General features: G+C 57.9%; 1 protein-coding gene across 4 annotated transcripts in view; it reads right to left on the reverse strand.

Moving 5' to 3' along the window:
- The window catches only part of NFATC1 (nuclear factor of activated T cells 1), an 87,011-nt gene that overhangs the window by 55,126 nt on the left and 6,033 nt on the right, over window positions 1-25,852 (reverse strand). For all 4 annotated transcript variants that reach the window (XM_070778621.1, XM_070778622.1, XM_070778623.1 and 1 more), the window contains exons 2-3: window positions 17,530-18,601; window positions 7,650-7,809 (exon numbers count right to left, since the gene is read on the reverse strand). In XM_070778621.1, coding sequence (XP_070634722.1) covers window positions 7,650-7,809; window positions 17,530-18,601 — 1,232 coding nt within the window. The remainder of the gene's footprint in view (window positions 1-7,649; window positions 7,810-17,529; window positions 18,602-25,852) is intronic.

A 25,852-nucleotide genomic window follows, 5' to 3' on the forward strand; every position in this document is an offset into this window, starting at 1 on the left:
ATGTGCACTCTCCTAGATGGACCCACGAGAGTCTCTGAGCACAGTGCTGAGTCAGGGAGGGTGCTGGGAAGCAGGATTGGCCCCCCGGCCCGCCCAGCTGCTCTCTTCCGTGCTGGGGAGCCCGAGTCCAGTCTTATGCCAAATCCCCCCGGCCCGCCCGGCGCTCTCGTCCCTGCTGGGGAGCCTGAGTCCCATCTTCTGCCAAACTAACGAGTTTCCTGAGCAATCTGTGCTGGACTCGACCTAGGTTTTCACAACAGGAAACGTGAATAAAATCAGAGACTGAGGAAGAGACAAATCCTGCCTCTCAGTATTACATTCTGTGACATTTAATACAAGAATATGTAGGCGAGGCTTTGACCAAGACTTGCTCATGCGTGGCCACGGCGTGTTCCTTGTGTCAGGAGGGGCCCCAGGGCGGCACGTGGTCTGGCCGGGGTCAGACGGTCTGACAGCAACAACTTCGAATCCCACAGGACTCACTCTGGGGCTTGGCTCTGCCGGCAGGCAGTGCATTGTGGGTACAACGCTGCCTTTTTAAAAACATGCCATTTCAGTGAAAATGGGAATATTTAAGGCTTAACCTGGGAGGTAAACATCTATTATTTAAAACATGAAGCTCATTTTAAGAGAAGTCATTTAAATACTTCACATGTTCCACTGCATGAGTTTTCTGCCCCTGGCAACTTATAGTATCTGTCAAAATAATATTTATAAAATTACCTGTCATAGCAATGACCTCTCTTTGCTTCAACTTAAACTAAACTGGATGTATTATTCCATTTTCAAGGTACGAGAGCTAGTGAGTTTTCTACACACAGAGATGTTTGTTTTTAGCTGCTGCGCTCAGCTCAGCACTTACACGGCAGGATGACAGGTGAGGAATGATTGAGGCCAAATTTACCGGACGCTGAAATTCCCACAGCACACACAGTGGCAGCAGCGTCATCAAACAAAGGACTAGTTTAATTGAGTGAAATTACTTTCAACTAAGTTTCCAGTTGGTACAAACATATACCGAGCAGGGATCCTAGTACACAGTCAAGCAGGCAATTTAAAGGGAAATTATGCGTTTAACCCAGATGTAAAATTTGCATCTTCACGCAATACCCAAAGGAGCTCTGCAGGAAGAAAAACTCCAGTTCACAAGCTGGTTCCACCTTTTTTAACCGAAATTTTCCCAGTACTGGATTAACTTGAGAGACTGCCGTGTGAGCTTTCGGCCTCCAAATCTGCAAGAGGGCTTCCCCTCAGGGTGTCTCGCGTCCTCCATGGCCTGGGAGGAAGGACGGCCCCCCGCCCCCCACGTGAGGTTAGCTCCCTGCAGACCAGACCATGGGTGGGCGGGGCCGACGCTGTGACCCGAGCCCTCGTTCCTCAGGACAACCTCTCTGAACTCACTGTAAATATTGCACGATGGATGGGGGCAGTGGCCACTCCCCAGGGGTTTGGGTAGGCAGAGGTGTGACTCTGGAGGCCGAGCCTGGATTGTGGGTCTGCCACCAGTGACCCAGAGGCGCCGTGGGTTGGGCCAGGCAAGAGGGCCGATGGAGGTGCCGAGAGGCCAAGGGCACTGCCCGCCAGATGCCCACACGCCCGTCATCGGCCTGCTGCCAGGCCAGCCCCAGCCCTGGCATCGGGTGCCGTGGAGGGGATGGCTGCCACACAGCAGCTAGGGCAGGACTGTGGGTCCTGCTGGGTGGGGCCCGGCCTACATAGGGCGGGGCTGGCCACCTGAGCCGACGCAGAGTAGACGGCTGTCCCGCAGCCCAGAGCCCAGTGGCTCTCGAGGGAGAGGAGACGGAGGCCCCAGCTCACTGAAGACCGTGCTCCCCACCTGGAGTGTGTGGACGGGGTGCTTCCGACTGCCCGGCTGCACGCGGGGCAGGGGCAGTGCTCGGGGGCGAGCGCCGTCCCACCCGGAGCCCCCCACAAAAACAGGCCCATGAGCACAGCACAGCAGGAGGAGGGGTAGTGCCGGGGGCACCTGGCGTGGGGTCCGGCCGGGGCCTGGGGCGTCCCTGCTCCCCAGGCGCTGCTCAGTGTCTGCGGCGTCAGCAGCGGCCGCAAATCCCAGCCCTCGTTTCTGTTGTTCTCACTGGCTACCTCACGCATTCTCGTGCTGGTGCCCTGTGACCTCGTGAGTGGGCACCTCTTTGCTTCGGCAGGAGTACAAATGGCAATCCCCTGCTCGGCACAGACAATGACCACATGTTGCAGGGGCTGAATGGGGCCCAGAGCTTCTGCAGAGCCCGCCCAACAGCAGTAGCTCCCACGGCACAGGTGTGTCTGCGAAGAGGGAGACCGTCCAGGTCTGTGCACGTGGCCGAGAAAGAAGGGCAGGAGGGAAACACCACCTGCCTGGGAGCTGCAGGAAGAGTGGAGGGCAGGCGCCCCTGCCCTGCGGCCCTGTGAAAGACTGATTCACTGCAAGGGCAGCTTGGTGGGGTTTTGCTGCAGGGAGGCCGGGTCAGACCCGCGTCCAAGTGGCGTCTGGGCCCCCAGGGCGGAGGGGAGCCAGGCTGCTGCATCGGGTGGTCTGACCCTCAGTTCCCCGCCGGGCCCAAGGAGGTTTGCAGTCAAACGGAATTTCTTCTACTAGCGTCTGTTCCTCTGGCTTTTGTGAAAACTCTGGTTTCAGGTTAAACGATCCTATCTCCAGAGTAGAAAGAGATGTCCACTTAGAACAAATCAAATAAGAAAAAAACGGAGTGAAGTTCAGAGTAAAACAAAACACACCAGAACGTCAGATGAAGGAAGCGTTGCTGTCTAGCCGCAGTACTGAGACACTCCCAGAAGCCCATCTCTTGAAATACTGATGCTTTAGTACCTGGGGCAGGTGGTGGTGGCGGGGAGGGGTGCCACGTGAAATGAAAAGGGATGATCACGTGATACGCTGATTTTAATGATCTGGGAAAAAATGACTGGTTCCTGGTGTGTTCCTTCCTTGGTGTCATCTGTCACAGTCTTCAGGGGCAAACTTGAGCCCAGAAGCCGGCCACCCTAAGGAACATGAGGGCCGCTCGGGGCATGAGGCGGGGCCAGGACCCTCCCCCCGGGCAGCCCAGCCTCCCCGCCCCCGCCGTCTGGACTGGGGCCTCCCGTCTGCTCACCTGGCCACACAGGGGCTACACGGGTCATTCACAGGGACAAGGACACAAGTTACAAACTAAAGTGCTGTTCAGGAATTGACAGGCCCCACCGAGTCTCACGTTTCCATGACCTATTAATTATTCACTGAGGCCTGGCTGTCTGTGGGGCTAGATGCTATCCCTTGGGCTATTTTGGTAACTGGGTAAACGAAGCGTCCTCCTCTGATCCCTGGGTCAGAGGTCAGTGGTGACCCCCCAGGTCTCTCCCCAGCCCCATGGGGCAGCTGGAACTGGGGACCTTTCCGGCAGGGCCGTCTGCTCCCAGGACTGGGTCGGGGTGTCAGGGAGGCAGTGCAGAGGGCAGGCAAGACGGACGCCCTGGCCTGGACGTTGGCCGAGAGGCCAGAAGTGGGGAGCACTGTGTGCGTGCGTGTGTCTGAACTGTTGACAGAAAAAAAGGCAAGACTGTAAAGTTCAGGGAAGCCCACAGCCCCCTCCTCGCTGTTTCCATCACAACAAAGGTCACCCAGAACCGGGGCCCTGTTGCCCTGGCTGCGTCGTCACACTGAGCCTGCCGGTGGGCCTCGCTGAGGCCGGACGGAGCCCACCCAGCTCCAGGCCCCGGGGAAGAGGAGCCAGCACCCAAAGGGGCCTCCCAGCTGGTGGCCGGGGGTCCTGCCTGAGGAGCCAGCACCCAAAGGGGCTGCCAGAGCAGCCAGACACGCCCACCAGGGCTGCAGGGGCCTCTGGAGAGTCGGGGCGGTGGACGGTCTGAAACACTCCCCCAAGTCTCTGAGCGACGCTGGCCAAGCCCCACATGCATCTGTGTCCCCAAATGAAAATGGGGGGCAAGGTCCCCTAAACATGAAGTCCTTTCCTAATCTTATAGTCTGATTCTGCCTAGAAAGAAGGTTCTGTTTTTTACCGTGTCTCCTAGATTCAGGGGAGGGGCCGAGGGGGGCAGCTTGCCCCACATCTGGGCACAGAGGGGCCTGCGTCCTGCACATGGTCATGGCCTCTGACTTCGCAACGAGCACGGGGACGCAGATTCAGGCCCGATGAGCTAGGTGTCCTAGGCGGGCAAGAAAGCCCATGTCCAGCCCAAACGTGCGCTGGCCTCCTTCCTGCTCCGCGTGACAGCAGGTCTGACTGACAGCCTGGATGCTCTGGGAAAAAAGCCTGGTTTCCCTCTGACCAGCTGACCGCAGAAGGGCACAGGGGAGCGGCTGGCCCCCCGACGTGTGGATCGGCCTGGCCGAGGCTGCGACGCCCTGGTGGGAGGAGCCGCTGTGTTGGAGGATGTGCTAAAATAACTCAGCGCAGAATAAAACTTTGTGGTTACCTGGCTTTCACAGCAACGAAGAGAGTTTTCTATTTTCATTTGTTTTATAATTATCTGCAGATTCTATTTTTACCCAATTTGTGGTCCACTAACTGAAAAAGAAAACAAACCCTAAAAGCCCCTCTTCCTACCTGCTGCCTCAGCCCTGCACGTAGCTCCTCTTTGCCTCGAGATCAGAGGACTCGCCCTCGCGGGAGAGACACCGGGTGAGGCTGACGTTTCTGTGGGGCCGGCTTTCCTCTCTCTCTCTCTCTCTCTTTCGGCTGCACGGTGCGGGAGGGGCCTCACCGTTTACACCCAGAACCAGCCACCCTCATTCCGCCCACACTGAACTTGAGTCATTTTGGGGTACTCATGCTCGGGTGGGGCTTTCCTGGTGGCTCAGATGGTAAAGAATCCACCTTAAATGCAGGAGACCCGGGTTGGATCCCTGGGTCGGGAAGATCCCCTGGAGAAGGAAATGGCTGCCCACTCTAGTACTCTTGCCTGGAGAATCCCATGGACAGAGGAGGCTGGGCTACAGTCCATAGGGTCACAAAGAGTCGGGCATGACTAAGCGACTAACACTTTCGTGCTTAAGATACTTTAAACGCTGTTTCAAGTTACAGAATTCCTCCAGAACATCTCAGCTCTCTCTACTCTACACTGAGAGGTAATAGCATTTGTGCCCCAGACACCTGCCCAGTGGGGATGGGAGCCTGGGGCCCTGGCCGGGGGTGGGGGGCACATCCCCAGGACCGTGGAAAGCACACCGAGGATGCAGACACCCTCGCTCAGGGCCACAGCCGCGCACCTGGCGTCTCAGCAGCACCCAGTCCGCACGAGGCTCCCTGCCCTACAGGACAGCACCCCTGGCCGACAGAACCTATGAGGCAGGGGGCATTCGGCTGTTACTTCTCCGTTGCTTTATTTTCATTTCTCTGTACTTAACAGCTATTTCCTCGCCTCTGTAACGTAACGTCTTTTCCATTCAGCGATGCACTTTCTTCCAGTGGAAGCCGAAGCAAGAGGGGCCGTAAACACTATGTTTATGCCACTGGGCTAAATGCAGGCACTGCTGACCTGCCTCCGCCCGGGAGGACCTGAAACGCCATGGCCTGGGCACTGATGGGGCCCCTGCTGTGCTTCTAAGTCAAGCCACCAACCAAGTGGGTACTGATTGGCAACGAGTGTGTGGCTGTGAACATCGCCCCAACATCATCCCGCAGACTCCAGGCCCTGATTGCTGCGTTGGTGGACGGCCACTTGTCCCTGCACCCTCCTGCCCTCGCCAGCTTTATTTTCATTTATCTAAATGGAGTAGAATACAAACAAGGAGTGCCTGCTGTCTCCCCTTCCGGCCTGCACCATTCCCTAAATGACAGGGCTGGGAGCTCGGGTCACAGTGGGGGCGTAGACAGGGGTGGGGGACTTTGAGGCCTGCCGCTCTTGGGGACAAGATGGCAAATGTGTGTCCGGTAGGACTGTCACAGGTCACAGCGCAGGGCCCGGCGGGTCGTGTCACACGTGTGACTGAATGCTGCCGTCCACAAGGACAGCCCACCTGGGAGCTCAGGTTTATCTCCGGGGCTGGAGAACGGTGGCAAGGCGGGTGAGGCCTGAGCACCAGCTCAGCATGCTGGCCTGTAGCCAAGCAAGCTGGCCCCCCCAAGGTGTGTGCAGGGGAGTGGTGCCCAGAGCCCACCCCACTCCCAGCCTCCTCCACCACGCTGCCCTGGCCCTGACATCCTGTGGCAGGTGCCTGCTCCTCCATTCCCAGCTGACAAGTGGCGAGTCCCAGCCAGCACCCCAATGTCGGACCCAGGGCCCAGCTCCGAGCCCAGTGGGGTGGGCAGGCCAGAGAACACGCATCTTAAAGGGGCACGGCGAGGATGACCCTGCAGGTCAGGGACCACATTTTGGGAGCCACTGCCTCCAAGGGTCCCAGGCTTCAGAGAGGAAAGCAGAGTCTTTAGAATCAGCCTCTGAAAACTCCAATCCGGAGCGGAACCCGTGCAGACAGACCTAGCTTGGGACGAATCTGAACGTGGCCCAAGGTGACCTCTACTGATGGCTGCTGAGGCCCTACTGATGGCTGCTCGGGGACAGGGACCGTGACCACATCTGGGGAGCAGCCCTGGGAGGCGGGAATGTGGGCAGGGAAGGGACGCCTGGGGGCTGGGGGATGGTTCTGAGCAGGGGGCGGGCAGAGGGGCTCTGTACCCGCGGGGCTGGGGGCAGGCAGAGGGCCCTCAGATTGGGTTCTGACTCTCCCCAGGGCAGAAGGCCTCCGCCTGTCCTCACGCAGGGTGCAAGGTGCCCAGCATGTGGTCTGGCTGTGCAGCGCCCGTGGCAGGAATCAGGGACGAAGGGCCACACAGCCGGACGAGAGACAGAGGGGGATTCTGAGCAGAAGCTTCTCCGCGGCTCGACCAGCCCCGGACGTTCATTCTTACAGATTGTTACAGAAAGGTCCTGGAAAATGGAGCACTCTTATTTCAAAGCTATTTTTATTCTCTTTAAGATCTTCCTACTCCAGAACACCTTGAAGTGACAGAGCACCAGGGTCAAGTCTGTTAAGAGCCTAGTCTAGGTGGCAGCCCCAGCCCACGCTGCCCACTGGCCACAGAGCACCTCCTTGGGCACGCTGTCTCTCCTTGGCTTCTGTCGCCCGTCCTTTCTGAGTCAGGCATGCTCAGGGACCCACGGGGGTACGGGGCAGCGTCCCTCTGGACAAAGCAGCTGCCTGGCTGTGCCCAGGTCCCTGTAGCTCCCACCAGGAGTCACAAGCAAAAGCTAGAGCCATTTGCCCTCCTTGGTGAAAAAACACTTGCCAGCAACACCATCCAGGGGGTCCTCCTAGCTCCCCCAGGCCCAGGCTGGTCACCCCAACACCACTGTCCATGGAGCCCTCCCAACGCTCCCAGGCCTACAGTGGTCACCCCACGGTCTCCGGGGTATCGCCTGCCCCCTGCCCCCGCAGCAGCTCGCTGAAGAGAAGCCTCCTCCCCACATTACAGCCATACAGGGGCTGCAGGCAGTGCACCCTCAATCTGCCTGTCTGTACCGAGCAGACTGGGACTCAACTGGGCATAAAATATTCAGCTAAACTGGCTGAGAGGTGAAGATTTTTTTAAGAACACAGAAAGAGCTGTTGGCTGTCGCCACAGAGTGGCCTCTGGGCTGAACTGGCACCTCTCTGAGCAGGGCCAGGCCTGGTTGGAGTGGAGAGGTACCTGCACGCTGGGGTGGCCCCCGGCTGATGCCTTCACGGCCCCGCGGCTGCCCTCCGTCTCGTAGTGGGCACGGTGGTGGGACTTGGGCTGCACCTCGATCCTCAGCTCGTAGGGTCCTGAGTGTGACGGCAGCTGCCAGTCAAGAGCCGGCAGGGACGGGCTGAAATGGACACACAGAGCGTTAGAGGCATGGACGGCTCCCCGCGCCCACGGACCCGGCCTGAGACAGACGGGCGGCGTGTCCTTCCGGCTGGGTCTGAAACTCCCATCGGTGAGGTCACTGTCCTCACATGAGCAGCAGTTAAAGCTGCAGAGCCTATGGCCAGCTAATTGTGACGGACACCCAGACCTTCTCAGCTCTTCACGACGAGGTTCCTGAACACAATGCAAACCTCTTCCACATTTGACCCTAAATATTTTCCTTCCTTCATGAAAGGCTTAAAAATTATTTAACCTCCCCAATAAGGTAGATCTTTTAAAAATCACAGGTCTATCAGCCTGACCTGAGAAGTGGGCAGGCTGGTTCCCATTTCCTCTGCCCACAAACCAGCTGTGAGCACACCTGACAAATGGGGGGCGCCTGATAAGGCAATGGGTTTGCAGCAACCTCGCCATGTCCATGATCCACAGCAGCCAAGACCCGCAGAACCAAGGGAGCAGCAGGCAGGTTTGCGAGAGGAGCAGGGAGAGATCGGACCACAGAACCTCTGGTCCCCCGGGGCAGTGGTACCAGGCCCACATGAGGAGACCATGTCTCCATTCAGAACATGCAGTGTACTAATCTGTTCCCTTATACATACTGTCCATCTAGGTGAAAAGACTGTCCTTTGCTGTGAACAGAAGAGAAACATGAAAAACAGGTAGAAGTTAGGTTCATCTGACTCCCAGGAAATCAAAACAGAAAGAGACTGAGAGACAGACAGAGAAGTGGAGGAGGACCGAAAGGTCCACTCCTCACCATCCAGAGGGCAAGGCCCCAGAGCCGCTCGGCACTTGAGTACGGCCAAACACAGGCTTGGGGAATAACTTGTTCCTGAGTCACTGACAGAGCCAGCAACACGGCTGCATGCAGTTTAAAGTTAGAATGGCTCACAAAATAAATACTGTCACACACAGACAATTAAAATTATTGTTTGAGGTTGGAAATTTTCAGCATGAATCTGGCAGCTCCACAAAACTGTAAATGTACCTCTGATTCAGGGAAAAGGCCTCAGCCTGGAAGAAACATTCTGAGATGTGCCTGCTGCGCCATCCTAACCCCTCGCGGCTCTGGCGCCAAAGCACCTTCCTCGGGTACCCCCGACCCGGAGCGGAGCCCCCGCACGACCCCGAGCGCCTGGAGGTTCTCTTGTGCCTCAGCCCTGCCTGCTGAGCATGATGGATGACATCAAACTCATCTCCAGCCTGATCTGATTTCTTAAAAGATCACACTCGATGCAACGAAGAAAATGGTTAAATTCACATCTGACACCCAGCTGACCCAGCTGACCCGTGCAAACAGGAGCTGTCTTACGTTCTCCACACACACAGACGCGTGTGTCTTACGATCAACCAGACAGACTGCCTCCACAATTGGGTGCGCGTCTCTAAGTATTTCCGTATAAAAGGGATGCTGTTGTGTTCAGTAGTCAAGTCGTGTCTGGCTCTGAGACCCCATGGACTGCAGCACGCCAGGCCTCCCTATCCCTCACCATCTCCCAGATTTTGCCCAAGTTCACGTGCACTGAATCAGTGATGCCATCCAACCACCTCATCCTCTTTAAAAAAAGCCAGAGTATCACATCTATTTTATTTTGTTGATATATCCCTTTTATATGTTTTTGCCTTTTTATACAGATATAAAAGGGCTTCCCAGGTGGCTCAGATGGTAAAGAATCTACCTGTGATGCAGGAGACCTGGGCTCCGTCCCTGGATCAGGAAGATCCCCTGGAGAAGGGCATGGCAACCCACTCCGGTATTCTTGCCTGGAGAATTCCATGGGCAGAGGAGCCTGGCGGGCTACAATCCATGGGGTCACAAGAGTCAGACAAGATTGAGTGACTAAACCACCACCACTATAGACACCGAAGAGGTGCACACCCAGTGTGAGACCCCGGCTGGTCTTGCTGGTCATGTCCCTGGCACAGACCCACAGCCTCCATCACAGAGCACGAACCCTCGGGGCTCCTGATGCCTCCTGGGGGTCTGGCCCCTGCACGGGGCCTGCTGGCTGTAATCTGGGCCAAGCCTCATAGGGAAGGGCAATCGAGGTAGCATCTTCTTGCAACACTAACGGGCACCCCAGAGGTGGTGACATACACATGAACACCTGAACCCCCAGGGGTAACATCCACCAAAGTGTCCGGGCTTCCAAGTGTCCCCTGACATCTGACACGCATCTGCCTACAGGCAACGAGGGACTCCAGGCCCAGGACTGGGACCTGCCAAGCCCCTCCAGCTGAGCGCGGGGGAAACGATGGTTCATGTACCTGAGCAGACCGGGAGGCGTGGAGCCGGACTCCGACGGCCTCGGGGAAACCACAGGTCAGGGGGTCTGAACACTCGCTGGGTGACACCAAGGGATTATTTAAACCACACATTAGTGTCTAGTGTGATGTCGACTGGTGCCACAATTCGTGTCTAAACCTGACCCCGTCTCTGGAAGACGCACACTGAACATCACTGGAAAGGTCACGCAAGGTGGGCGTGGGTGGGGGCAGGCAGGTGGACTGCGAGTTCCTCCGTCTGTTAGGGGTGGGTGTGGGCACCGTGACGAGTCTCCGACGCTGCACAGGGTTGTTTTTCTGTGACACAAACTGAAAGAGCAAATCTAAGAAACACACCCTCGAGTTTCCACGGTGATCTTCCAGGCCGGAACCAGCAGGCACTCAAGTTCCTTTTGGTTTACTGACATTAAAAAATATGCCACAGGGAACACTGTTAGCTGTAAAGCCCCCAAGCCACCCTCCTTTCCACCTTCCTGCTCTCACCCCATGAGCTCGGTGACTATTCCCTCGTCCAGCTTCACCTGAGCCTGGGCCCCCCGAACCTCCTCCCACAAAGGCCATGTCTACTCACGACTGAGAACAGCTCCCACTGAACGGCTGCCCACGTGCCCCACGCCAGGAGCCACGGACGAGCCTCAGGGAGCCCTGTGCTGTGAAGTTCTCCTTCCTGTAGACACCTGGGGTTGGTGGGGGGGAGCTGCTATTCCAAGCAGATGATTTGGGTACAGTCCTTTCAGTGTTGAATTTTTGAGAGCTAAAGCCCATAATGGACCTATCACTTAGAAGAAAACTGCAAAGGTTTTAGAACTCAGCTGTTTCTAAAAGAGCTGAAGATACAAACTCTGAACTTGGCAGGGTTCAAATCTACCCGAAGGAGACCAGACCTAGAGGGGAAGGCCGTCACCCCAAGCTTGAAAGAAACGCGTTTTCCCAGGGTCGCAGCCAAGGGAAGGGCTGCTTGACTTACTTGCTTTGATTTGACTTTTTCCCTTTAATTTTAAAAAAGGTCATGGGCTCAGTTCCCAGCTATTTAATGAAGCAGAGTCTTTGGGCTCCCAGAGCGCTCTGGGCCGAGGCCGGGCCGGGACCACACACCTCGCCGAAGGCCAACCCACCCCCCGCCCCCGGCAGAGTCCAGGCAAGAAAGCTGCTCCCACAGAGAGGTCACCTTCCTGGAGGGCTGCTGGGCAAGGCTGATCTCTCCGTGGTGACCCTCACTGGTTCTCGGGGCCCTCAGGGAGGCGCTTGGGGTCAACCACGGGAAGGCCCGAGTCTAGAGCTGGCCGGGCTCTTCTGATGGGCCTGGAAGGGATGCAACAGGGGCCGTTCAGACAGGAGCTCTCACCTGGGTCTCAGGACACTGTGAGCTGTCACCCCCGACTGTCGGGACGGCCTCCTCTGCACTGAGGGGACTTAGGGACAGGACAGGCCGAGGGGGCTGGCGGCCTGGAGGAGGCTGGAGAAGTGCTTTTACTGGGGTATCAGTGGGTGGATGGGGGGCGAGGGGCAGAGCTGGGCAGTAACGTACAGGGGGGCCAATGACCCACGTATCCCCTGCCTGTCCTCGGGGTGCCACACACAGAGCACCCTGACCCTGAGATTCTGCGGCCAGCCACCTGTCCTAAGGCCCAAGCTCCCCCAGGAGGCTCTGCCCAGGTCACACTGGCCCGGACCCCTCCTGAGTGCCAGCTCGGTCCCCAGAGTCCCCGACATGTCCCTGTGCCCGTGGGAGGGGGGCTCAGATGAGGTTGAGCCCCTAGGGGGTGCTGGCGGGCGGAGGCCACCTGCTCGTCCTCCGCACAGCCTGAGCAGGGCCGATCACCTCAATGGGCCATGGAAACGGCGTGGCCGGAGTGACAAGCGCTGGGGCAGGGCGCAGCACTAACCAGCGCTTCCGTGCGCCTGTGGCGGGGTGGGGTGCCTGCACTCAGCCCGCTAACCGACCTGGACTCAAAGCCTCTGGGCGGTTACTTTCTTCACCAAAAACCAGCTCGAGGCTGGGTGTGAAGCCCCAGCTTCCAGGAGGTTATTTTAGAAGCATCTATTCAAAAAGCAAACCCCATCACGACACATACATTTTTGCTTATGAACCCAAGGAACAGTTGTCAGCGAAGGCCCGTTAATGTCCACAGAGGGCCTCATCTTAAATGTGACTAAGTTTCACCCTCCGCAGGATGGGCCCCGTGTCTCCCTGGCTGCCTAACCCAGGTGCACTGCAGGTGCCTGAGGCCCCGAGTCCCCCGCACTCTCTTCAGAGGAAAACCTCTGGACAGAAAGAGTTCTGTTTTCTCTGTGGTCACTGGTGCTTGCTGTCACTGGACACTTCCTCCCGGTCAGGTTCCTACCAGTTTGGGAAACTCAAGACTGGAGACCCCCGAGTGCAGCCCAGCCCCACACGCATGCCATGGCCAGCTGGGTCAGAGCAAGAACAGGCTGGGAGCTGTCCAGTCTCAAAAGCAAAACTCTTTGAGCACTTGGATTATCCACAAAATCAACCAGCACGGATCTCAAGGCTCGACTTGAAAATCAGTGTATAAAGCCACAAAGACTCAAACTGATCCTCTCCAGGAATGCAGAAGTCCTTGAGATCCTCGTTCTCCTTTTCACAGCTAATAATACCAGACATTCATAGGATAACATCCAATAAAGCAATCGGGGGCTTCCCTGGTGGTCCAGTGATACAGAATCCACTGTGCAACGCAGGAGACATAGGTTCGATCCCTGGTCCAAGAAGATCCCACGTGCCATGGAGCAGTTAAGCCCGCGCACCACAACTACTGTGCCTGTGCGCCTGGAGCCTTGCTCTGCATCGAGAGAAGCCAGTACAAGAAGCCCGAGAGCCCAACCAGACAGGAGACCCCGCTCGCCGCAACTAGAGAAAGCCCGCGCACAGGAACAAAAGCCCAGCACGGCCAAAACACAAAATAAATAAATCTTTGAAAAAAAAAAAGAGCAGTCAGGCCCACATCCTCCACCTGCATCTCGAGGAAAGACCGAAAGGTGCAGAGAAGCCTCTGCCGCAAACCTGCAGATCTCAGCTGAACCCTCAAGGCTACGCCTTCCCGCCGGAAGTCAGCGCTTAGGCCGCTGTGTCCAGGGTCCACGGTGGACTCTGAGGAGCCAGGAGAGCCTGCTCCATGGGGAGCTGGGCACTAGGCCTCTGAGACTATCTACTCCTGCAGCGAGCAAGCATGATCTGCAGAAATCACAGCCCAGGCCCGACTCTGGACACCGAGTTCACCTGCAGACGCCTTTGCACAGCTGAGGCCACAGTTAGCCTCTGGGCTCCTGAGGCCTCAGTCTGCCGGCCTCCCACCTCCCCGAGCAGCCACCAACACCCTGCAAGCAGGACATGGACTTTGTAGAGAGATCCCAGCCCTCGACACCGCCAGAGCCCCCCACCTAGCAGGCAAATGCATCACGACTCCTGGGAGCAGGGCCCAGCCAGGGGGCTGCCACTCATGGCCTGAGTCCAGCTCTACCTGTTACCAGTGGGGCCTGAACAGTGGCCCGGGCACTGGGCCCTGGTCCTGTAAGCACTGGGGGGGACGTACGGAGACCACTCCACTCACTGGTTTCTTTCTAAAGCTTACTGTCAGCGGCTTCCTTTTATTGGAAGGGTGTAAATTTTTTTTTGTCCCTGCCTCACGTGGGATCTTAGTTCCTGGACCAGGGATTGAACCTGCGGCCCCTGCAGTGGACATGCCAAGTCTTAACCACAAGACCACCAGGGGTGTCCCTGCTGAGCTTCCTTTTGTGACCTCCAGATGACGAGCTCCTCGGCCAGGTCAGAAAAGGGAAAATAACCCAGAAGCGATGTGTCCAAGACCTCGGGTGGGCTGGCCCGATGCAAACTACCCGAGTGCAGACGGCTGGGGCCAGGGCAGTCATTCCAGTGGTATGATGTGTGGTCAGATTTGTTACCAGCATACAGTTTTATTTAATCTTTTTCCAAATTAGGGTAAACTCTGAAATATTCATATAACTTAAAGATGCAGTCAATCAATTGAAGCTTCATCAGGCTTCTGGGAGCTAAGACCTGGGCACAGCACGAAGGTCACACATATCATTAAAGTCATCAATTGTACCCAAAACCTAGAAGAAACTGTGTCTGAAACACATTGACTGGGAAGCGCAGCCCCTTGGGTCGCTGAACCCAGAACAAGCAGTGGGGTCATCACATGCCCGCACCCCTCAGAAAGTTGACCCCACAGTGGGGGCTCTCCTGGGCCCAGTGGTTATGACTCCGCACTTCCACAGCTAGGGGCGCAGGGCTGGTCTGGGAACTAAGACGCCCCAAGCCTCAGGACGTGGCTAACAAAGAAATAAGTCAGTAATGCTCAGACCACAAAGCAAAGTTTCGTCTGCAGTGATTTAATTCAACGCTGCTGCTGTCAGAAACGGCATGTCTCAAAACACTCTGCCTTCCCAGACCAGCTCCTTCCAGTCCTTTCCTCACATAACCCTGCCCCTTGAAGGCACATCCAGAGATTCTGCCGGGCACAGAGACAGCACTGAGACGTCAGAAGTCAGGCCTCTCCACAAGCCCATTCCAAAGGAAGAACAAGCTCCCTGAACGCATGCAGGCCCTGGGTAAGGACGACACCCTTGCCAGGGCAGGAGTTCCAGTACATTTTCTTGAACCGACACAGGCTTACGCTTGAGCATCTCCGGGACAATGACAGCCCCTTGAAGCCACCAGCGGGAGTCAATCCACAGCCATCTCTGCCCTCTCTACCACGGTCAGGGGCAGCGTCGCTGTCAGCGCCGTGGGAGGACCTGCTTATTCTCATCCAAGGACAGGCGCGGGGAGTCCTCCCTGGAGAGGCCCCCCCGTGGCCTGGCTAAAGCCATTGGACAGACAGCCTTCAGATGGGTCACTTGTGACTCCTCTGCGTCTCTCAAGCTTCAGGAGCAGAGCACCGTTCTCTGAGGCTCTATCAAAACTCTTCTTTAAAAGCTACGAACTTCTGTCCAACAACTCTGTTGATTCCACAAACACAACCCCTTCTGTGGCAGGAACTGGGAATCATCTTTGACCCCGTGAGACTGTCGGAAGGTTCCACGCAGAACAGAGGGCCGCGTGTGCTGCGAGCGGTGATCCCATGGACTCCACATTCCTCGGGAAGAGACCCACGCCGCACACGTCTCATTAAAAAGTTCCTCTCGCTGGCAGGATAGTCGTGGATGTGCCCAGAAGGGCTGCCTGCTCCCACGGGGGTGGCGATGGATCTGTCCTGATAAACTGCCCATCCCAGACCTCGGAGCCTGTCAGCACCGGGCGCCCAGCCGTGCAGCCTGAGACCCACTGACACCTGATGCCAGCCCCCTCCCTCCACCGGTCCCCAGGCACGTGCGGCAGTGTCCAAGGGCAGGAAGTGTGGTCACCACCCCCCAGGGCAACGGCCTGACCTCTCCCTTCTCCAGCTGGCCCCTGGCACCCGTGGACAGGATCACAAGGAAAACACTGCCAGGGACCAGGAAACACATTTTGATGTGGAACCAAAACAGTGGGAAAAGCTGACTTCAAGCCCGGGAGGAAGTGTGGGGCTTGTTGGCGTGAGCTCACAGGAGGCTGGGGGACCCCACCCGAGGGGGCCTGGACCGGGAGATAGAGCGGGGCACTCAGCCCGCGGAGCAGCCCCCTGAGCAGAAATGGGGCAGCCCTGGTGCTTTCCATCACTGACAACCCCCAGAACCACGCATGTTCCCATGGGCACCCCAGCACTGGGGCTCGAGAAAGCCGCCCCGTCCACCTGGGGTCACAGGCTGAGCTGCTCCCCACAGAGGCTCCAGGGTGGAGTCCTAACCCCAGGACGGCAGCAGACCCCCGCACCTGCAGGCTCAGTCTTTACAGGGGCCGTCAAGTTAGGGTGAGCCCCCAAAGCGGTCGCATCCAATGACGGCAGAAGGAGCCAAACGGCTGACCCGTGGGCTCCAAGCCCCAGACTGTGAGGAAGGAACGTCTGCTGTTTAAACCACCCCGTCAGTGGGGCTGGGTCCTAGCGGCTCCTGGAGATACGGGCTCATGGTCTCCTTGCAAGCCCTTAGGACCTTCAAGCCAACGTCACCATGCGAGTTCACTGAAGCCTCGTTCTAAACTGGAGAAGGGTGCTTTGATGTATTCTTTCTTTATATAATTATAAAACTTTTATAATAATTATAAAGAGAGAGTGAATAAAAATTCTTACATTTTAAAATGCCTCCAAATGTATTTTTTTAAACTCTCACATTCATGAATGAAATCCACGTTCCGGGATACATCTGTTTTGACAGTAACTTTGGAAACGCCAGCTTTTTGAACTCTATGTGCATGCACCCTGAAGCCTGTCAAGACCCGTCACGGCCCCCTTGCCCCCTGGCTCTCGACCGCTACCCATGCCGGCGGAAAGGAAGCGTTCAGCTTTAGAAACTCACATTGCTTTTTTGCCACAAGCTTCTGTAAAGGTTTGGCACCAAGAACTAAACTGTCCACTTACAGCTCTATCTACATCTTTAGTTTAGAAAAAAGGACGGTTCTGAAGAGAACACAGAAAGCTCTGTAACAAATAACACCCTGATTCACTCTCCTCAAGGTCTGGACAGGACAGCTGGAAGCCACGGGGCCAACACGCAGTCCTGCCTCCAGAAGCAAACAGGAGCAGCAACGAGCCTCGAACACTGAATCCACAGGCAGAAGCCTCTTCCTGGGAGGCAGCCACAGCCCTTGGCAGAGCACGGGCCTCCAGGGAGGGCCTGTGCGCATGGCCGACACCTGACCAGAGTCCCGGGGCAGAAAGCACTCTGCTAGGGGTCATTAGTGGTCCACCTGCTGGGAAAGCTGTTTAGTTAAAAATAAAAGCCCCGGGCTGAGTGAGGGGACCCAATGGAGCAGAAGCAGCAGCCCCAACACCGTTAAAAAGAAAAATCAACAGCCCAAGATGCAACTAGCAGCTCGGAGGAGCTGGGGCTCCTGCCAGGCGGCGGTCTCTGGGGAGGGGCACCGAGTCGCTCCCAAGCCGGCACGGCTGGTGCGGGCGCGCGGGCTGCTCCGGGGAATTGTGAGCAGGGCCCCATCTGCGCCGACTGTGCAGTGACAGCAATTAGGTGTGAGCAGGGGAGGCGAAAACAGAGACAGGAGCTGCGCCTGGCTTTACAGGGAGCAAAATAAAAACCCAGCCCACGTGTTAGTAAGCCCCAAGACGGCAGACAATGTGCCCGAAGGTCCCCCCCAGCGCTGGAGAACACAGCCTCGTCTGGGCACCGGTCTAAGAAGGACAGAACGCGTGAAGATGAGCTCTCTGGCCCTCAGCCAACGTGACCAGGTCCTGAGAAAGGGAGATTGGACACAGACGCAGGCTGGAGAAGGCAGAGGGATGCCGGGAGGCTGCAGCCCCGCCCGCGCGCCGCTCACCTGGTGTAGGACGCGGGGGACCGCGGCCGGGCCCACGGGTACGGGTGCTGCGGCACCGACAGGTACTGGTCGCAGAAAGCGCCCTTGCGGATGTGCTGGAAGGCCGCGAACTCCTCGGGCTGGAAGTCAGGCGTGGGCGGCGTGGTCCCCAGGTCCTCGCCCGCCGGCTCCACCTTGAGCGCCACCGCGGGCGAGTGGTCCAGCGTGGTCTTGCGGGCCTTGACCGGGACGCCGTCACCCAGGTCCAGGCTGCTGTCGGTGCTCAGGGCGTTGATGGCGGCCACGATGGCCGAGCTGGTGTACTGTGTGGTGTTGCCCAGCCAGGTGTCGTCGGTGACGCTGACCCGCGGCGAGCCCTGCGGGGACGGCGTGGGCGAGGGGTGCGGGGAGCAGGACAGCTGCCGGCCGTTGAGCCCGTACTTGCGCTTGTTGCAGGGGGACGAGGGCCTGGACGTGCGGGCCCCCAGCCAGCTCTCCTCGGTGACGCTGGTGCGGGGGGAGGTGGAGGGCGAGTGCCGTGGGGACCCGAGCAGGCCGCAGGCCCCCAGGCCACGGGCGAAGCCCTCCTCGGGGTCTGTGGTCTTGGGGGACACGCAGGGGGACTGCCAGGGGGACGTCTGCGGAGACGCGTATGGGTACGAGAAGCTGGACTCGTAGGACGAGGCCTCAGAGTTGCAGCTTCGGGAGGACAGGCTGCTGGCGGGGCTCAGGCAGGAGGGGTCACGGTAGGCCTCCAGGCTGGGCAGGTTCAGCGTGGCCGTGGATGGGGACCGCTTGGGGAGGACGTCCTCCACGTCCACCTCATGCAGGAACTGGCTGCTGTTGTGGTGCAGCCCAAGGTAGGAGGTGATCTCGATGCGCGGGCTCTCCAGGGCCGGTGCCCCGTTGGGCCGGATGCCGCCGGATGACAGGAAGTAGCCTGAGGGCCCGCTGTCCACTGCCCCGCCATAGCCCACGGCGGAGACGCCCGCGGCCGAGCTCTGCAGGTCGTGGCATGGAGCGGGCAGCGAGGGGTGAGCCGCAGAGAGGGGCAGGCCCGCACCCAGGCCGGGGGCGGCGTAGCCGTAGTGCTCTGGAGGGAAGAGGGAGATGGTGAGGGCCTGGACTGGGGGTGTGGGGCCCCCCACCTCCGACCCCGACCCCACAGGCCACTGAGATGGGCCCCCGACCCCCGACCCCGTAGGCCACTGAGATGACCCCGCTGCTCGCCCGCCCTGGCCTTGCCCTCAGGGCCCCCGCCCCTCTGGCCCTCCTCTCTCCACTCCAGCCGTGGCCTCACACTCGGTCACGCGCCCAATGGGGCTTCCGTCTGCCCACACTCCTTCCTCAAGAGCCGCACGTGGGGCCCCTTTTTTCTGCTTCTACTCAAACACTGCCTCCCCCAACCACCCTATCCCAATCCCAACCCCCCAGCCCGACACGCATGTCACCCTCCCCCACTTTATCTCCCCCACATAACGTTGATCATCCATCATATCTTCCACTAGAGGAAACCACGGGTTTCAGGATGGGGGTGTCAGAGCCATCCCAGTGCGCTCTGTGGTCCACTCCTGTTTCCAGGCCAAATGGTGCTGATTTGTTCAATGAACAGATGGACAGGGTTTAGACCCAGGGTGTCAGACCCTGGGACCGGGACGTTTAAGGACGTTGTAACAGACTGATCACCAGAGACAAAGCACTGAGATGAGTACACAGACTCCGGGGCCTCTCACGCAACCTCTGACAGAGACTCGGGGCCCAGGAATCCTTTCAAAAGAAAGAGAAGCAGAGGGTATCGATGTACAGCCATAATTTGGCTCTTTTTAATTATAACCTCAGTAAAATATGTATAAAAAATCATTACTACTGTAATTAGTCATTTTTAGCAGCAAACCACACGCCTGGATTTCCGATTTGAACAGACGGTTCATAACTGCTGGTTCCTCATGACCGCAGCCTGGAGCCGAGTCTCCCAAGGTCTCTGAATAATGGAGCCACTTGAGGAAACCCTACACCACCTCCCCGGCCCAACACACCGGCCCCAGAGACGCTTCATCCAGCCTCCAGGCTTCTGAACCTGCCTGGACAGACCCTAGAGCTCAGGGGCCTCGAAGTGCAGGCTCAAACACCACGGATTTACCAACAACAACGGGTCTAGCTTCCCAAATCGGGGGAGATCTATTTCCATTCTCACTTATTTCAAAAGGAGCCTGCGACCACCCTCTGGTAACCCAGGCCCTTACCATCCCTGCTAGTGAGGAGCTCCGGCTTTTACACTCTGAAATACCGTCCCATAAAACACTGTTCTCAGCTGCCCCTCAACAGGGCAGGCCGGGAGAGCACGCAGGCCTGCCCCGCCCCCGGGTCTCGCAGGCAGCCTATCTTTCGGGGAGAAGGCGCCCAGATGCTCAGAGTCGCTGCTGGAATCTAAACAGCCCCGGAGCGAGGCTGAGAGGGACGAGAGCGGGAAACTGCAGCTGAGGGAATTGAAGCTCCAGGGGGCGGGGGGAGGGGGGGGGGTGGGTAAGCGGATCTGCAGACACCCCCCCACCCCACCCTGCCAGCCCTGTCGTCCCCACCCCCACCCGCCCCATGCTCCTGAGGGGGATGGAGGGACCCTCCTGGGGCTGCCAGGCGAAGCTGCCCTCAACGTCCTCACACCAACACCCGCAGTCTCACCGACACTTCAACACAAAAACCATGGTGAGAATCAGATTACCACCTTTGTAAAAATCTCCAGGAAGTTAACAACCCTGCAAAGGCACATCCAGAAGAGACGGTCAAGACTTCTGAGAAGCAGCTGGCCCGGGGGCTGCAGGTCAGGCCGCTGAGGCCCTGGAAGACCCACCCACCCTGCAGGGAGCCCTCAGGACAGGAGTGGACACACCCACCTCAGCCTGGGCCGCGGAGGCCCTGGACACAGAGGGGCCTGGGCAGCAGGTAGGGGCCCCTCCCACAGGAGGCCCCGGGGCCCCTTCGAGGGTCTGACCCTCAGGGCAAAACTGACTGGACAGCGGCGTCAGCCAGAATCCTCGTTACTACGGGAGCCTAAGCACGTCTCTGTGCTTCTTCCCAAAGGCGTCCAGCAGACGCACCAGGCAGGACCAAGGGCCCCTTCTGGCCACCGCGAGGTGCACACCCCGTGGACGTCCCAGCCTCGTGAACAGACCTCCAATTTGGAAGGTCCCCTTCACCGTGGCCCAACTCTCCAGACCATTCTGACCAGAGCTGCTCGTTCAGAAAACAAACAACTGTTCCCAGCGCTGGCGAGGCTTCAGGTAGGAAGTCAGACATCAACCAGTCCAATCAAAAGCAGGCCGGCCAACCGGCTGGAGTGTCGAGCAGTACCACCTGGACAGTGAGATGTGATGAGGACCGTGATCAACGTGCAGAATATTAACAAATCGTGTTAATTTGTTAACACGCAGGGATTTCTCAACACGTGGCTGTGCCATGTTCGGTGTGTCCCCAGACCACGGGTGAGTCACGAAGGCGCCTCGGAGGTCATCGAGGACCGGCTTCCTCCCAGGCGGGTCCTCTCGACCGCCGGCGCAGCACCTGGCTCCATCTCAGGGGGTGGGGTCGCCCACCCTGGCCCCTGCCCCCCGCCCACACACAGGCCCCTCTGCCAGCATGGTGGTCACACGGTGCCCGGAAGCAGAGGACAGGCCAGCCTGGCCCAGCACTGTGGGGGCCCCTCCCCGGGGGCAGCAGCTGCTAGGCAAACGTGCTCCAGCGCCTCCATGACGTCCGTCCTGGAGGCGGCCCTGTCCGGGTGGCCAGGACACCACGCAGGCTACCAGGTGGGCGTGGCCCCCAGGCCTGGCTGCCCCAGGAGGAGTGACCGTGGCCCAGACCAGACCCCTCGGCTCTGGGGCCACCGTGGCTCACCGCGCTCTTGTCCGTGTGCAGCACACAGACTGCAGCACTCAGCGAAGAAGGGACTTCGTTTTAAAGAATGAAGCCAACTCCAGGAGGGGAGCCCAAGCAGGAGGCTGACGGGCAGGGCACACAGAGCGCAAACCAGGCGCCACGGGCTGGCAGGCCACTTCCAGCTCCCAGAGCCCGCGGGGCCTTGACGGGGTCCAGGGAACAGATCCCATGCTTCCCGCTCAGCCAAACAGTATGACGGAAATCTGTCCTTTATTTTAGGACTTACGGCTGATCCGACCCCTGAACTACCATTTGTTGGCAGGAAGGTAATTTCAAGAATTCGAAGAAAAATCCTACAGTTAGCAGAGCGAGTCCTGGCCCCACGACCACCTGCCCGCAGGACTCCGCCACGGCCCGTGGTCCTAGGGGAGACTGGAGCAAGGGTCAGACCCCTAGAGGCTCCAAGGAGGGCCACTGTTTAACCCAGGTCTGTAGAGAACCATGGATCAATGAGGAAAAGAAAGGCATGAGGCTTTTAGAACACAAACAAGACCCCCTATGCACAAGTTTTCCTTAATTAAATAAATTATGAAGCGAAACTCCTAAGTGCCTAAACTTTGTTCTGAGCTCAGCCGGAGCCTGGGACGAAGACCTCCCTTGCAGGACGAAACGCCCACAGGTTGCTGCCAGCCGCCTGGGCCTGCCCGCCCTGGGGGGCATCTCCCCGCTCCCCCTGCCCCACTCCCACCCAATTTGGGCTTATTTCCCACCTGAACTGTATTCAAATCTGAGTTATTTAACTATTCAAAGGGATTACATTTACATGGGGTGGAAATATTTTCAGCGAATTTCTTAAAATCCTGAGATGCCCAGGCTGATTCACGTCACGTCAGGCAGCACCAAAGGGCTCAGCACCCACGATATGCACTTTCTGCCGCTGCCTCCAGAGCCTGGCCGCCCGCCAAGGAGGGTCATTAACTCACAGCGCAGGAGTCTAGGCGAATACCAGGGAGAGCCTATTCAAGAAGCCTTAACGTAACGGACATTCATAAAACCGTGCCTCATCTCTGAAGACAGATGCGGCCTCGCCTCCAGGGCAGACCCCGTCCTCCTGGTGGACACAGAGCTGGATGCCAGTGTGAAGCCAGGGGACAATGCATAGCTCCTGGCCCGTCCAGAGCCCACAGCGAGCTCCACCCACAGCACGTCCCAGACCAGCGTGGGGAGGAGTGTTTCCTCTCATTCTGGAAAACCACTCATTCCAGAACCACTCAGTCGTGCTAGGTCTGAACAACCGGTACTCTGCCTGCAGTGCAGGAGACCCTGGTTCAATCCCTGGGTCGGGAACATCCCCTGGAGAGAGAACAGCAACCCATGCCAGTATTCTTGCCCGGAGAATCCCATGGACAGAGGAGCCTGGCCAGCTTCTGTCCCCGGGGTCGCAGAGTCAGACACGTTTGAGCAACTAACACTTCACTGAACGATCAACAAAAAAGTTGCCGGGTGTACCTCCACTATGGCCAACTGCGTCCCTGCAGGCTCCTGACCGCTCGGACCCTCCCTGCCAGTGAGGTCAGGACCCCTCGCCCTTCCTGGGGAGCAGCAGGCACGCGGACGCACTGCCGGCCGCGCTCGCCCACACCCACCGTGGCTGCATCGTCACAGCACCTCGCCCCCTTGTCGGTCACAGACCCTGAGAGGCAACACGACACGCGACTTTTGTTTTTCATTTTAAGGAACATCCCCTTCAGCATTTGCTGGGGTTGAACCACAGGACACGAAGCTAGAAATAGAACTGGAAGCAGCCTGGCAGCCAGGCCAGGCCTCCCGACGCCTTGCCAGGCCTCCTCTCCCGGGTGGCGGGCGCGGCCCCACAGGGCTAGATTATAGCTTCGCAGGTAGTGGAGACAAACAAAGCAAAACAAAGCCACTCCTCGCCAGGACTTTTCTGTGGGGAGCCGCTGACTGAGCAGGGGCGGCCAGGCCCCCGGGTGACGGACAGACACAGCTTTGAGGGCCAGTCCGCCACCTGCAAGGCAGACGTTTCCAGAGGCAGAGCAGCCGGCCGTCTCAGCCTCCCGAGGCCCACGGCTCCGAAGCCCAGCCTCGCGCCTCAGGTCTTTCCCCTCCAGGCCCCTCGTCTAAGGGGCCAAGACATCCCCAGGCCGACTCGCCCCGGCTGCTTCCTTCGACAAACTCCACGGGAAGAGTAAAACATCCTCCGGACAAAGACCCCGCTGGTGGAGTGTCTCTGGAAGTCTGAGCAAACTGAGGGCGTGGGCCTGCCGGCTGGAGGCGCAAGTGTGGCCCTCGGCCTGCGTGGCCCCGGGTTGGCCGGCACGCTGGGTTCTGGGCCCGAGGCCCGGAGGGCCGCGAGCGAGCAGAACACGTGGGCCTCTGGGGTCTCCAGGCCACCACCATCACTGAGAGGGCACTTTGAATAAAAACTCCAAGTCTTCCTTTTCTCAGGAAACGTCCCCTTTCACGCAAGAATCTTGGGCCCCCAACCGGCACGGTGAGGGACCCGCCCCCAGGCCGCCAGGAGGCCCCGCCCATTTCCTCCTGCGTTGCCAGGGTGACAGCCCCAGCTGGGCGGCCAAAATAACTTAGAAAACAGGAGCCCGGGGCGGGAAGCAGGGCCACGCCCGCCCGGCCCACAGCAGAGCAGCTATTTCCTGAGACCCAGAGGGAAGTTGCAGCAGGAAGCCCCCCCAGGAGGGAAGCCCCCAGCCATCCTCCTTCCCCAGAGGGGCCAGGGCAGCCCCTGTTGGGCAAACAACACCCTGCCCAGACCAGGGTGGGTTATTTTTAAAACTCTGCTTGCTTTCTTTCTTCCAACAAATGGTGACTGACTATCTGCACCTGCCAAGCTCTCTGCACATAAGGAACCCCAGCACCCAGGCCTCCTCGAACGCGGGGGTGTCACGCACTCTAGAGCAAGAGGTGGCGTGAGCGACAGGTGACAGGTGAGAATATGCCACTCTCACTCAGAATGGTGAGGGTGAGGGGCCCTGTGGTCAGGCAAGGCCGAATCCTTTTGAGAAAGTGCCCATTCTGGGCTGAGTATAATCGCCTCCCAAGCTCTGTCACCTCGCTTCACAATCAACTTCAGAGTTGGTCAGTCATTCACTTATTTCTGTCCAAGTTCATCCCTGAAATAATGTGAAGTCATTTCTGTCACCCATTAAGAGCTGAAGAATTTAATATAACAATGTAACCATTAACTTAATAATTACAATGTAATGTTAGTAATTAATAAGAACAAGAAGAATGTACTTTATTCATAGCTTCCGAAACTTAGAAGCAACCAAGATGTCCTTCGTTAAGTGAATGGATAAACTGTGATCCATCCAGGCAAAAGATGTTATTCAGCACTAGAGCCATCAAGTCAGGAAGAGGCCTGGAGGAGACGCAAGTTGAGTGTCACTTGAGTGAAAGGAGCCAATCTGAAAAGGCTGCATCCTCTGCGTCCAGCGTCCCAACTGCAGGACGCTCTGGAAAAACTAGGGACACAGTGACCAGGTCAGTGGTCGGGGACTGAGGAGGCAGGGATGAACAGGGGCGGGGCAGTGAAAGCGCTCTGAATGACCCCACTATGGTGGACATGTGTCGTTACACATTCATCCAAACCCACAGGATTAAACACCCAGAGGGAACATTATGTAAACTACAGACTTTGGACGATGATGTGTCCATGTAGGTTCATTGACTGTAACAACCGTCCCATCTAGGGGAGATGTCAATGGTTGGGGGGCTGTGCCTGTGGGTGCAGGGGGTACACAGGAAATCTCGATACCTTCCTCTCAATTCTGCTGTAAACCTAAAACCTGCTCTAAGATAGTCGTAATAAAAAGTATGAGTGTCTCTCACATAGATAGATAAAAAGGGATGCTTTCTTCTAATGCCATGACAAAGTGAAGGCACCACCTCGTCTCTGCCCAGAGCTCCCTCCAGCTGCCTGACGTCCCTCCACCAAGGCCCGGTATCCCAGAGGCCTTCCTGCAGGAGGCTTTCCTGGGACTGTGGTCCCTGGAGGCTGGGGTGGGTGGGGGTATACACTTGGCAACGATGCTGAAGGAGCACCTTGAGAATTTTGCTCAGTTTGCTGTCACGGGAGCAGACATGCACAGAGACCGAGGGGGCTGTGAGGCCTTCCCCCCACTCCAGGGGACTCCCAAGCACAGGCCTCTGCTCTGACCAGGCCTGCCTTCTGGGGCGGCAGAGCCTGAGGACACCGGATGTGCGTGGCACTCCGTCCTCACCCGGCTTTCACACCCTGGAGTGGTCAGGGGAGCAGTTCACACATCAGGCCTCTCGTCAGATACATCTGCTAAGAAGACTGGAAAGGAGGCTGGATACCAAGGGAGAAAGTATGCTAGTGGAAACAGCCCAGACAGCCCAGCCAGGACCTGCGTCCAGACAGCCAAACCCAAGCGAGTACAGAAGGCCTGTGGGGCCCATTTCTCCACCT

Source organism: Bos indicus, chromosome 24, assembly GCF_029378745.1.
Source record: "Bos indicus isolate NIAB-ARS_2022 breed Sahiwal x Tharparkar chromosome 24, NIAB-ARS_B.indTharparkar_mat_pri_1.0, whole genome shotgun sequence".
Classification (NCBI taxonomy): domain Eukaryota; kingdom Metazoa; phylum Chordata; class Mammalia; order Artiodactyla; family Bovidae; genus Bos; species Bos indicus.